This window comes from Ruditapes philippinarum, unplaced genomic scaffold (genome assembly GCF_026571515.1).
Source record: "Ruditapes philippinarum isolate M1 unplaced genomic scaffold, ASM2657151v2 ctg516_1_1_1_1, whole genome shotgun sequence".
In the NCBI taxonomy this organism is placed as follows: Eukaryota; Metazoa; Mollusca; class Bivalvia; order Venerida; family Veneridae; genus Ruditapes; species Ruditapes philippinarum.
Window position 1 is genome coordinate 228,442 of NW_026861855.1, and position 14,787 is coordinate 243,228.

A 14,787-nucleotide genomic window follows, 5' to 3' on the forward strand; every position below is an offset into this window, starting at 1 on the left:
TGAGAGAATGTATCAAGTCATAGAACGACAGACAAACAGGCAAATAAATCTTGATTCTTGATTGAAGGACTTTTTAACTCCTACGTAGGACTTTTAAACTCCTACGTAGGACTTTGTAACTCCTACGTAGGAGATAAAAAAAGTCTTATTAGGAGTTTATAACTCCTACGTAGGACTTTATAACTCCTACGTAGAGGAACACTTATAAAGTCCTACGTAGGAGTTATAAACTCCTACGTAGGACTTTTAAACTCCTACGGAGGACTTTAAAACTCCTAATTAGGCTTTTTTTTATCTCCTACGTAGGAGTTATAAAGTCCTACGTAGGAGTTTGTAAGTCCTACGTAGGACTTTAAAACTCCCAATTAGGTTTTTATATCTCCTACGTAGGAGTTATAAACTCCTACGTAGGAGTTACAAAGTCCAACGTAGGAGTTTTTTTTATAGAACATGTTAAATTGGCACCAGGACGCTTCCGTAGTTCATTAATTCATTAAAAGCAAATCAATAACAAATAATATTTCATTATAAGTATATAATAAACATGAATATTTATTATATGTAAATGTTTTATTTCGGTTGGTATAGACTGCTTATATAATGCTATAAATCTAATATCCTTGTCATAAATTTGTTAATTTGATTTTATAGCGCGTTAAATAAAAAAACGCATTTAAATATTATACTCTTTGGACTTTGCTATCATAAATCAGTTTGAGTGAAAATTAATTTTTCATTAACCATGAGGCAGAAGGCCTTAAACAAATTGCAATTATAATTATGGAACCTTGATAAAATTATCTTAAAGGAAATGTTTTAAAAGCGAAATTTTGACATAAATTTAACATTGGCATACGTGACTGGTAGTATATACAGTGTACATAGTGTTTTATAATTAAATTGAACAGAAAACATTCATTTTGTCAAGCAGGACACTATATAATAAGGTTCCTATAACATTTACATAAGTGTATGTACTAAATTGCAATTTAACCAATCATTAAAATGATAAATGAATCTTTAAATAGCGACCACAGTTATTTTTACAATACTATTTTAACTTGAGCATCATTCGGTCATTTTTTGTACTTTACACACGACTGAATCGAGCAGAACGCCATTAAACATGGCGTTCATAATATTAGTTATACCGGAAAATGAACAACGAAAATAACCAGTTGAAAATGGCAGATTGGTTTGACTGCTTTATCTGGTCATACTGTAACATATGTCAGTTATTATTCAATTTTCAACAATAAACGAATTTGTAATCAATGTTCCAGAAGAATCTTAGTAAAACACAATTATCAATATGGTCATACATCATCAACCATTCAAACATGAAAAGTCGAATAGTTCAAAATATCTCCGACTTTGGCAATCTTTTGTTTATCTTAACAAAGGGAAACAAATTCTGCTTGGTTTTAATCACGAATCATGTCTCGATAGTACATCTTGTCTGTCACTCACCAATTTGTAATGAAAAGCACACAATTTCTGTCGGTGAAAAGCTAGCTCACCACCAAGAGTGGTCTGTGTCCTTATATATGGGAAACATTCCCTTAAGAAAATTCACCAACGTTAGTTTTTGCATATCAATATGCATATTATCATTATTTTGACGTTCTACCTACGTCGTTACATTACTTTCCTCTCCCCCAACACTGGCCTACAAATTAAGTTACGTTTTAAGGCACACAAAGTTTTAATTCTGATATATTTCAAACATCTATTCAAGAAATAGAAATGCGCACAAATACATAGCTATATAATTGAAATAATGTACTTTTTTCAAATTACTTATGATAGTATGTTCATAAATACATGCATGAATTCATGTTTGAATATCATTATATTTGGTTTATACAAAATCTATTTTAGTTCGATTGTGTAGGATTTGAAAGCCTAAAAACTCATTCTCGAATCCGTTCCTGGAACAAACCAGCAAAGAGTATGAAATGTTTTTGCGATCCTTAGATAACCAGTTCGACGCATCAACCAAACTGAACATTGTTAGATGACAACAGACATTACATTTCGTTTGCATATATGCATAGTATTTTTAAAGAATAAATGCTATACGTACATCTTCATCTGCATAGTTAGTGTTAATAAAATGCAATTTATATGTATCTTTGTTTTTCATTCTGTATGTTACTCTTTTGTGCACTTTCCACATTTCAGTCATTTATCTTTAAATGACAATTTCATTACCTTGCTAGGCCCAGGGGCGGATTCTGAAGTGTGTCCTTTAATATGTTAAAATTTATAAAATGGTATTAACTACTTCACATTAGGTGTCCCTCTCCTTTCGCCGCTCTTATGTCCACTCCCGGTTTTGGTTTGGTGCCCTGCTTGGGGGTGTCGGGGGGCTGCGTCCTGTTAACGTTGGCTTTGCCATGTTGATCTTTATTCTAGTTTTTTATTCCTACTCGCTGCCTCATATAAGTATATCAATAAGTTGAATCAGCTGTTCTGTTATTATGAAACAAAACAATGCGTATGATTTTTGTTATCACTAACCGAATAACATGCATTCCAAAGCAGTAATTCAGTTAGTTAGTAATGAGGTCAATGCCATACTTGTTTACAATACAGCAGGTTTGCAGAATTCTTTTTATTCCTCATCCGAAATTAGATTGTTCGAGAACAAGCCAAGGAGACTGCGTTCTTCTAGAACAGTAATTATACGTGTTTGGAATAAACGTAAGAAATACCCGTTTGTATAATGAATTGGACTTACTACAGTGTTGGAATAGTACCTCTAGACGTTTGCAGAAATCAGGATCACAAAGTAGAAAAAATATCGCTTTTTTCGCCGATTCTTATATTTTTCACTAATTATAGAATATAAATGCATTTCGGCGGGGGAGAACACTTAATAATTCAAGCGCCTTGTTCGGTATATACCTAAATATGGTATTTAGTGTGGTGCTCCAACATCTTTTTTAGTCTCACTCGTTTATAAATGTTTTAATCACCAAACAAATGATTGATTTCTTCGATGTATTTAACATGTGTGAATTCATCGCCAAATAGTATATTGAAATGATTTTGATATACGACGAGAAATGCACCTTTCATCAAGTTATTTTAAATTCCAATCTGAAATATATCTTGAAAGACATATGCTTCTGTGTAGCAAAAAAAAAAGAGTTGAGAATGATGCAGATGCGGTTTTATTGAGCCTAACCATGAACGGAATTGAAAGTCTAGGCCCCCTTGCTAAAAAAAGCTTGACTACTGTAAATACATATGATTTTTATAACAAATATTAAAATAATTCAGATGTTTTGAATAATAGAAATATCATTGTAGTAATAATATTACGAAATACCGGTGGTAACGTTTCAACTTTCTTGAATTCTCGGATTTGACAATTTCAACAACATAAATTTACGATTACAACAACATACAGAATTCACAAATTCACGATTTTAACTTCACAAATTTACAATTTCAACTTAAAAAATTCAACTTCATAAATTGCCGTTTTGAACTTCGAGAAATTGAAATTGTGAAATTCAAAACATCAAAATCGTGAAGTTGAAACCGTGAATTCTTGAAGTTGAAATCGTAAAGTTGAAAAATTGAAATCGTGAATTCGTAAAGTTGAAACCAGGAATTTATGAAGTTGAAATCGTGTATTCGTGAATGCCGTTCTGTTATGGGTAGCTTTTGCAAGACTACTGTGCTGTTATAGAAATATCTATTGTGTTTATATAGTTCTTTCTCATTCTTACGTGTTACCTTGTAGAATACAATATTCTGATAAATATATTAACGAAATTAATTCTGACAACCAGTTGGCTGACATGTGTTTATTTACTAACAGCCAAGAACTGTTTACCTCATAACATCAGGGTATTCGTCATTGAAAATAAGAAAATTTGGAAGCTATGTTTTCAAATCTGGTATGTCTTCCTTGTGTTTTCAACAAGTCTTAACGTAGCACACATTCTGTTTAACTTCTGAGATTTTACAATGAGTTCAAAGTATGTTGTATATTTTATAACTATTGCTTTCACTGTGTTCACGTGTACGCACCAAGTGCGTTTAATTCACAACAGAATTGCAAACGGTGGGTGAAACATGTATATAATGCAAAATGTTTTGTTTAATTTACATAATTCGTACAAAAGCAAAGCTTGACTCATGTTCTGGTCGTGGTCACTTCAATCCAAATTGATATTGCCTAGTGGTTTATGTTCAATGGGAAATAAATCACTGACGTAAGGTCATAAAGTTCACGGACAGGAACCATGGATTAGTTTTTTAAAGGGATCATTATATTAGTATTGTTGCTTAATTTTATCAAAATTCTGTGTAAATTTCTTAATTACATAAATATGAGTTGACTTTTGTGCAATTTAGAAGCACAGAAGATGGGTTTCTGCGTAAAAGATTTATGCTAACAAAACATAAAGCAATCAAAACAAAATCAGCCTCAGATGCTTCTTTGCCTACCACAGATTTATTTTCATTGTCAAAACAGGCCTGGTTTTTATTAAAAGTTTCATCAATATTCGTGAATTGTTCCTAATCTCACAATTAATGGGGATCAAAGAAAAACAAGGATATGTGTTTACTATATCTAAATTTACTTTGAGCTTTTTACATTTATTTATCCACATTGTATTGCAACAACATATAAACACTACAGATGTCTGCAAAATTTTGTCAAATTATCAATCATGGAATAAAAGCAGGATAAAGCGGGGAACATATGTAAAACACAGACGGTCGGTCAGACAATTTGGCAAGAATAGATAATGCATTGTAATAAAAATACAATCTAAAATCGCCACAAAACAAATATTTTTCTTTTCTTTTCTTCTATAAGGTTGAGTTTTAATAATGTCTTTATAAGATTGAATCCCTATAGAAATAGAATTATGTTAAGCTTGCAGGCTTTTGATGTTACGAGATATGCTTAAAAATTCATTTTATCGAAACTGAGAACCATGCGATTCATGCTGCATGGAAATTCAACTCTTTACATAGAAGCAGTGCGTTAAAGATATAACTGCTATTTATAAATGAGGTTTAACTTCGTTGTAAATCTACAATGATTGTGAAATAATGACATTCGATTAATACAAAAATTTTGATACTTAAGAGAATTAAAAATCAACCTATATGTACACTGGCATGTGTTTCACAGAATCTCATCTGTAACCCTTGACTTGCTTAAAAATGTATAATAGACTTGTCCAACTTTCATTTTTCAGAACTGTCCATTATCAAAATAAGGGATATAATGATGAACATGTAATGTAAATAACAGTAAAGTAACAGTGTAGAGCCTAGTTGTGCAGGACTGACATGGCTCTATAATGGAGGCAAAGAATAATAATGTTTGGCGCTATCAGGGCATATGTTTAACAATGGAAAAGAATGAGGACTTTTGGTTTCCTGCAGGGTAACGATTTATCATGTACATGTATATTGATTGGAACACTTCGGTACTTCAAACAAAAATAAAAACTGTTTTGACTTTGTGGATAATGATCTGTGCATGATTTCTATACAAATGTGTAACCAGCAAGCACTTTTACTGAAAAAAATCCCCAAAAGTTACTAGTTTCAACTTTCTATTTTCATTCTGCTGCTGCAATATTTTCTGTTTAAACATTAACTTTTTAAATATAGGAATCTGACGTGGTCTTTTACAATGAGTGTGGCATTGTTAGATTTTTGTCCCTTATCCTGCTGGCGGCAATGCTACCAGTACAGCCCATAACCAGCCGGTGCGCCCGTGTCGTCCGTTAAACTCTGCACTGAACGCAACACTTTCAATACTTATCTTATAATTATCCTTGACAGTTAAATGAATGATTTCGCCCAGACTAAAAGATGGACAAGTCCATTTTATATACTAAACGTGGTAAGGGTTAAAGAATTTGAAAACTTCCTAAAACAAGCAGTCTTACAGAAAGTAGTCTTATCAATTCAAACTAGCATTTCTATATCAAAAAATAACATGTCATAATCTAAATAAACTAGCATTTTATTCACTTAAACTAACAATTATTTAGTCGCATAAATAATTTAGTAATTCTTCACTCAATTAAATCAGCTTCTTGCAAAGTAATCATATAACTACTTATTAAAATCAAAAAATGAGATCCTATCCGAATTGGTCAAAACTGCCTGCATAAATATATTCATATCAATACGCACAGTACATTTCGATCCTAGTCACGTGATCATAGATAGATCTATAAGCACACTTCAGTTTATAACAACTGAAAATTAAGTTATGAAAATGTATGATAGTGAATTGTGTAACACTTATCATTAAAATACCACCAATCTAAAACAACTGGTACAATAAATCAAACACAAGTATAAGATAGAAAACACGTCATCAAATTCAGTGATAATATTTACTTTAAAGGCCCATAATTTCAATTTTTCTTACATCTTGGACCTTACAAAAAAGAAAATATGAATCCCTAAAGTAAGTCCAAAAACGGCAAAACTGAAAATGTTGAAGGCTTTGTTTGACTAATCCTGATCATGGACGGTATTGTCACAGCATATTTTAAGAAATATTAAACATATTTGAGCCGTGTCATGACAAAACCAACATAATGGGTTTGCGACCAGCATGGATCCAGACCAGCCTGCGCATCCGCGCAGTCTGATCAGGATCCATGCTGTTCGCTATCAGTTTCTCTATTTGTTATATGGTCTGTAAGCGAACAGCATGGATCCTGATCAGACTGCGCGGATGCGCAGGCTGGTCTGGATCCATGCTGGTCGCAAAACCATTATGTTGGTTTTGTCGTGACGCGGCTCATTTATCTCATTTGCTTAACGGTATAGCAATCCAGACGTTATGTTCAAGAAAGCAAAATTTGATAACGAGTTTTTTAACTTAAACAAAATAAGTGAAAATTTCTAATACTGTTGATTTGGAAATGTAGAATAAATAAAACACTAACTAACATTTATCTTAAAATAAAAATGATAAAAAAAAGTAGTCACCGGCATTAATAAGACGAACCCTGTGGCTAAATTTACACAAATGTCTTTCCGGAGGCTTCGAATGGGCAATTTACCCATTCGAAATGCTGGGCTGATAGTACATGACATCTCGAGAACATTATTTAGTTAATGACAAATAAAATTGTATTTTAAAAAAAATATCACCATTATGAGATGATGACAAAACTTTAATATCAATGATTTTCTATTTATATAGAAAACCTTTCGCATCAAAAAGTTTTAAACATGTAGTGAACATTATTTATGAAATAATACAAATGATTGTAAATGAAAGAAAATTAGATGAAAACATATACTTTATACTTAACATAATAAATCTCAACATATTGAACGACCCTGATGATTGAAAAATGAGACCGTATGTCCTCCATATAATACGGGCACCTTCAAATAAAGGACTTGTTTTTATATAAAATAAACTTAAGAGGGTCGATGTTGACAGTTGATTTTAAACATGTCTATGGTGGTAACAATTGATTTAAACATGATGAAATAAAACTTGGATGACCTTCAATATGTTCTAAATAAGGAAAAAGATAATTATTGGTAAGGGCGACTCAAAATGATAAAAAATACAGAAAACTATGTCTTTCACACATGCATTACCTCCCTTGGTCGCCATCTTAATACATAAAGAGTCAAATTTGATAATTCTAGCATTTTCTTGCTGATACAAACTCCTGAGATACTGTTGCTACAGTAACAGTTTTCTTCACATATGTGAAAGTACTAAGTAATTCATCTTATTATATAGTTACTTTCATGGATTATTTTCTTATTTTATCAATTTTATGGACAAAACGGCTGCCTTTTTCGTCAAGGGAGCTAAATATTGTGAAAATCAAGAACTTTCTACTAATGGCATCTATTACAAGTATTTCGCCGAGAGAAGAGAAAATGAGTAGCACACATATGACGTAGTTCCTATGAATTAAACATAAAACTTCTTAAAAAATAGATTTTTGCGTATTGATTTTTAAAAGACACGATATTCAAACGTTTATGAAAGTCTCATGTTTATGATATGGCGTTCCGGTGAGGAATCCATGAACTTTCTATGAAATATAACTAAGACACTTTACAAAACAAATGACATGAAGTTTATGAAAACGCATTGTTCACGTTGCTGTGTCAATTGATATATCTTTTGATTATTTCATCTTTATTTTAGAAGTATGCATGCGTATCAGATATGTTTCTTTCTATGTATATGCAGTGCGCATGCGCATGAGTCTGTCTCTGTTATTGCATGACTACGGAATCTAATCTAGGTGAATTAGGTCGACCGAATACGGTCATCTTGACATAGTCCATAAATCCATTAGCTCTTGGTTTCTGCATTGCGTCATACAAATCCCATAACTTCCGGTCACTTGGTCTCCAGTTTTCTGGTTCCCTTAACTTGACAACGCGCTGAAAAATTGATAAATTATTTTTGTGTTTTATTCACTTTAAAAATAAGCATCATAATTTTGCGTTCATCTTTGCGAATTGAAGAAACTTTTTGCTTTTAATACTAAATCCAAAGACTATACAAAGAATGATTCATGGCATATTTGTGAGTTAAATACAAAAGTTTTTATTATTTTGACAGGTAAGCAATGATATAAAGTATTTTCACTCAACACAAGTAGTACATTTAAATTGTCTTTAAAGTCAGTTTGCACTATTTTATAAAATGATCATAATTCTCAAGGTTTCATGTAAAATATCAAACAATTAGAATAAAACAGTTAATCAAATAATGTATCATTACAATAATATAAATAATTCCACAAGAGTATGCCAAATAAAACTTAATATTGTTAGAAATTAGCATACCTCAGATAAAGTTCCACTTTTTGTCAGAAGACCATAGACAAAGCAAATTGGTATTGGCAGCACCGGTATTAATGCAAGAACAAATCCTAAATTGATTGCATAATCCGGGTAAGGGTGTCCTTCGTAAGTTGCCGGCTCGTACCTTGACAGCAGAAGTATAAAGACCACGAACACAGCGGCCGGTGATATAAAGCACCAACAAATCCGAAGAAGAACCGGTGCCCTATAGCCCAACATCAGCTTCATGTCATTGCTAAACCTTTCCGCTCCTGAAAAATAATAAAAAATCAAATGGTTAATAAGGTAGTTATGACAGTGAAGTGTGTGTTCTAAGTTTAATAACGGTCCACCTGCCCTTTCAAGCACTGAGAGTACGGACATCTTATAACAGTGAACTTGAACATTATATGCCTAACAAACAAAAGCAGATAACAAATATTGGGTCGTCTTGGTGGGATTGCACCTGTTCATTAACGGTGCTACAGTGATCGCCCGCTCAACTCAGGCACTAACATAAATGATATTTTATTGTGAAAATATTAGTCTTACAATATCTATGAGTTTTAAAACACTATAGATTTGTTCAAAACTTCAAATGGTGATTACATGAATTATGCGAATTTGTTTTGTTAGTCACACTTACGCGCTATGACTAAGCATATATCCGTGGCATTTTCCTGGAACGATTATTCGTATTTACTCGTAAATTGTCTGTCTAAAGCATTACAGAGAGAGGCAATATTGATCTGTACAGTTCTATTTTTAGAATAAAGTTAAAGTGTGATCATGATCAATCCTTGCAAATTAAAGGTTTTATATTTTTTTTCAAACACCGGCAAGCAACATTTATCCAGTCGTCTTGGTGAGTATGCTATTTTTATATACTTGGCGTTCTTCTGAGTGGCAAGAGCTTATTAATGAGTCTAATGTATTAAACATTCAGCTCATATATAAATATATTTGAGCCGTGCCGTGACAAAACCAACATAATGTTCGCTTACAAACCCTCTTACAAGAACAGAAACTGATAACGAACAGCATGAATCCTGATCAGACTGCGCGGAAGCGCAGGCTGGTCTGGATCCATGCTGGTCGCAAACCCACTTTGTTGGTTTTGTTATTACGCGGCTCATTTATAGTATTCAGAAAATAAGAAGAGACACAAACGTCGATGTGCCAAATATTATGAAAATATTCTAGTGTATACAGCTATATATTTGTTGAATGTGGAATGTAAAATCAATGTTTAAAATGATTACAGAATAACTAGAATGAAAGAAATTTGCCTGAATATTTCATTGAAAGCGAGTGGAGCATACAGGAAATCATTGCCAAAACCTTCTAAAATAGCGGTCGGATATTGTGTTCCGGAACATTATATTCAGTTTTACGTACAATATTCAGGTATATTATATTACGTGGGCATTCTATGTTACAAATCCTTCAAGAAGCAACCATAAGGTTATGAAAAATACATCATTTTACTGGGTTTTTTTTTATTTTTTTAATAAAAAATATATTCAGAAATAGCTTTATACATTTTCAATAAATTATCTGGGCAAAGAAAGTGATCACTCGGAAGCATTAAACATCAAAATTACACGAAAACTGCAGACTCGGTTTGATTGAGTCTGTACATGAGGGATAATGAAAAAGTGGACCATCCCTCACACCCCCTAGCACCGGCTTAAGCGGTACTCAGTTTTCAACACATAAAAGTGCTGGGATCAATGATCCCGAAAGACCAGAAAAATATAACAACACTGAGGTGAAGTACGGGGCAACGTTTTACGGCTGCCACACGGCACTTGACACGTGTTGTTGTGATAAATTAAAGTGAGAAAATATTACATACCATAGTACCATCCTACTGCGATAAACTCAAGACCACCTCCCAAACACATACAATATGCACTAGCATACCAATCTATCAAGTTGTATATATAAATACCCGCCTGTAAATAATATAAAGAATATCAAGAATAAGAAAATGATAACAATACCAGCTTTACTTTCAAATATTAATCAAAACATTTTGGCATATTTCAAACAGATGGTGAAACAAAACATGTATATAATAAAAAATAATTCAAATTAAGAAATTCAAATCAACGTCTTTATATGATTAAAAACCTATGTTTTTATTGAATAGGCAAAAAACCATGTACTTTTCGATTACTCACATTAATAAATAATTTATGATTTAGGTATGTTGATGAAATACTGACTTTATTAGAATTAAGGCCATGTTATTATCAAATTATCATTTGGAATGATACTCTAGTAATACAATGGCATTGATTCTAATATAATCAGTATTTTATCAACATACCTAAATCATAATCTACTTATATACACTTCATACGTATTAAATTGTTCTAAATATCATATACCGAGTACAGTTGACCAAACAATTTAAATATTGCTATCGCGTGTGAACTTAAAGATTTCAAACTATTGTAATAATTGATCCAAATGTTGGGAAAGAATGTGTTTAACTTACGCTAGTTGTAAACACAAGTCCTAGTATAAACATGCCACAAGCAATGGCGGCCGTGACTAGAGTTTTCCGCTTAGCAAGTTTATGTGGAAATGCATCAACAATGCCACTAGACAACGTCTCGAACATTCCAAACTAAACATGAAATAAAAATAACATAACGATAACATAACAATAATATTAGTATGGTAGTATAAAAAAGTAACAATTATAACAGCTAGCAATTGTCTCTTTAACAATGGTTAAAATATCTACCTTATAAAGTTGATGCCGCGAAATGCACATGAGTGAATGTTTCTTTTTAAACTTAATTAACAGACTTGTAACAGCTAAAATCCAAAACATCTTCTAAAGGTACATTGTACTATATCATGCAAATAATTGAAAATTGTTTACTTGAAAAAAGACAATTTAACAAGTGATTCTTACAAAACATGGTCCATTTTAAACAGAAGAAAGAAAACATGAAGTTATGTGTAAACTCAGTTTAAAGTGGCATATTACGAGTCAATAGACAAATAGACAATTTGAAAGCTATGTTAGTCGTTTGAAGTATAAAATTCAAATATAAAGTAAATTTTAAAAGAATGTTCTCGATGAAACAATCATGTGTTTATAATTCTTTCTCGAAAGGTTAAAAACCAATAAAACGTCATACTAGAATTTAAACAATATTTCAACAATGCACATAGAATAAACATCTTACTTGTGTATCAAGTCCAACTGTAATCATCATAATGAAAAAGAGCACCGCCCACAGTTGTGGTACTGGCATCTTAGATATTGCCTCTGGGTATGCTATGAACATCAATCCTGGTCCTACAATGCAGAGAAAAAGAACACTTTAAGATCGTTCTACATGGCACATAAAATAAATTTAAGACCGCTCAACAGGCGAAAAAAAGAAGAAAGAAAATGTTTTAGGTCAAATTTGATCAAAGCTGTTCATGTCAAGGCAAACTGCCGTCAATGCTCCATAACATCAAAACAATATATATATTGACATTTTGTAGTGAAGCCTGAATATTCCACAACAATTGAACATTACATTTTGTAACTGACTTTCATGTGAAATTGTAATTTTGGAAAATTTAATTTAAGGCATTTCACTTAAGAAGTTTATGATAAATAGGTAGACCAAGGGGTCCATTTCTAGCTCCAGGTCACTCATCTATACTGTGTAACTTTGTAGAAGTCAACAAGGCAATGCTACCTAGCACATATCTAACCTAAGTACAATGTAGTTTCGCACAAGAAAATTTTACATTGTTTTATTAAAACATCTGCATAAGCTGTTTAAACTAATTAACCCAAGGGCGTGACCAATTTTGAACAAACGGGGTCATTTATACAACTTGTGTAAAGAATCATCTCAAGAACAAATTTAATAGCTCACATGCTTCATTTGTTGGACGCTAAATATTATAAATATGCTTTTAATTTGCATGCACACAAAATATGAAGTCAAAGAATGACAAGAGAGAGCATTGTCGTTCGCGGAGCACAGACCCCTGACAGTATCCTTCGGATAGGACACCGGTGGGGAACCGTAGAGGAAAGAGCATAAGATGTAAAAACCGTCGATATTACAGTGTGATCTGGTGATGTCTCAGACCTAGTTAATATTTGAAAAGCACTTGACATACTTTGAAGAAACACCTTACATCTTAAATCTTGAACGAAATGCTCCAGTGTTCCAGACTCCAAAACAGGACACCAAACTAATCAAGCATGTTAAGGATTAACCTACCAGCTGTGGCAACTTCTTCAATGGGCTGTTTCAATTCCACTGCCATATATCCAACCACCGCGAACACAACAAATCCCGCGAAGAAGCTCGTCAGGCAGTCGGCAAGGCATGCGATAATGGTATCCCTGAAATGTCATTAGAAGTGTGCGTTTAGCAATGCCTTTAGTACTGGGTATCCACCTGTCAAGGTTCTGTTTGACACGGTAATCATCAACAACAGTTCTTATTCATTCATATAAAAGATTTATTTTAAAAGTGGTATTGTATTGGTACATTTATACAGCAAAATCGTTGTTATTTTTAGAGAGAAAAAAAAAACAAATTGCGAGATTTAAATCGGTTGAAGAATCTTTTATTGATGTACAATGTCAAACTGAAACACAGATGGACCTGGCCAGCACATTTACAAAGAATCGAACACAATACCTGTCTTACCATATTCGTAATCCTTACGTGGTTCACACATTCTGTGTTGGAAATTTAAATACTTACAAAATGACACAGAAACAAATTGACGACAAACATCTTGGCGTTGGTTAAAAATCTTCAGAAAATAAACGCAAAAACGCCCTTGGTTGATGAAGTTGTTGGAAAAGTAATAACAGCAACGAACAGTCGACGTTGTCATGGTAACATCCACGTAAAAGTCAGGAAACTAAAACGCCACGAATGTATTCAATTCAGTTTTATAAAAAACAATATCCCCGTCGGTAAAGAAGCAAAAACGAAAAGACATCCACTATAAGATTCCTGTCCAAATACACCAGCAAAATCTAAAGGTGCAAAAACAAAAAAGCACGACTGTAACTAAAATCTTGGAAATGAAACAAAATGTGCTCATTCTCATCAGTGAGCGATTTTGTATAAACTTATAACACCGCCATATACTCAATGACAAACTAAGATGTTTTAGAAACGTAAATGACACGCTGTCCTCAACGGCAGAAACAGTTTGATGAAAGACGATGAAACAGTATCCAAACAAAACCCTTCCAATGAAGTCAAATCGTTGAAAACACATGAATGAACTATCATCCCGTAGTATTACTATTTTAAATTGTCAATCAATCCAGTGTTTCAGAATAAACAAACCAAGTTAAGGGTTCTACGAATGTCGGAACAAAACCCAATCAAAAATGAAAGCACCCAATCGACGAAATACAAGCGCTTCCCCTCGGTGATGTAAGCAGTACCCAAAATCTCCAGTTTTCAGAGGCATTTTAAATACGTCGTATGAAAATCTCCTTTCACCCTTTTCTTTTAATGTATTTTTCTTTTTCGTATCTTTTTGTTTCTTTTAAGTTCATATAAATATAAGTACATTAAGTAACAATCTTTTTATGAAAACTTAAAAGTAAAACGTATATTATTGTGTCAAATAAAAAAGCCAAAATGTGTTATATCTATCATAATGTAAAAAAAAAATATTCATTTAAATTCGAATAAAAAAAAAACAAGAAAAAAACGGTGTTTTAGAATTTTGCAGTATTAGAATTGTTACAAAGCGATATGGTATCGTTTTCATATAAAGTTCTATTCTATTTGTAGTGAACCCACTTTGCAAGTTGGTTACAACAAAACGAATAAATGTGTTTATGATTGAAGCGCTAATACCTTCAAAAAGGAAGAGCTTTTTAAAGAGAAATTATTATTTTCTGACACAAAAATGGACAAATATAATAATAAATATTTATGCTTATTC

The 14,787-nt window shown here is 32.5% G+C and overlaps 1 protein-coding gene across 1 annotated transcript in view; it reads right to left on the reverse strand.

Moving 5' to 3' along the window:
- Positions 1-4,582: 4,582 nt before the first annotated feature.
- The window catches only part of LOC132717138 (sodium- and chloride-dependent glycine transporter 1-like), a 35,625-nt gene continuing 25,420 nt past the window's right edge, over positions 4,583-14,787 (reverse strand). Inside the window, exons 8-13 of the mRNA XM_060700545.1 lie at positions 13,086-13,210; positions 12,042-12,154; positions 11,339-11,470; positions 10,691-10,790; positions 8,836-9,104; positions 4,583-8,427 (exon numbers count right to left, since the gene is read on the reverse strand). Of these exons, the coding sequence (XP_060556528.1) occupies positions 8,257-8,427; positions 8,836-9,104; positions 10,691-10,790; positions 11,339-11,470; positions 12,042-12,154; positions 13,086-13,210 (910 nt within the window). The 3' untranslated portion in view covers positions 4,583-8,256. The remainder of the gene's footprint in view (positions 8,428-8,835; positions 9,105-10,690; positions 10,791-11,338; positions 11,471-12,041; positions 12,155-13,085; positions 13,211-14,787) is intronic.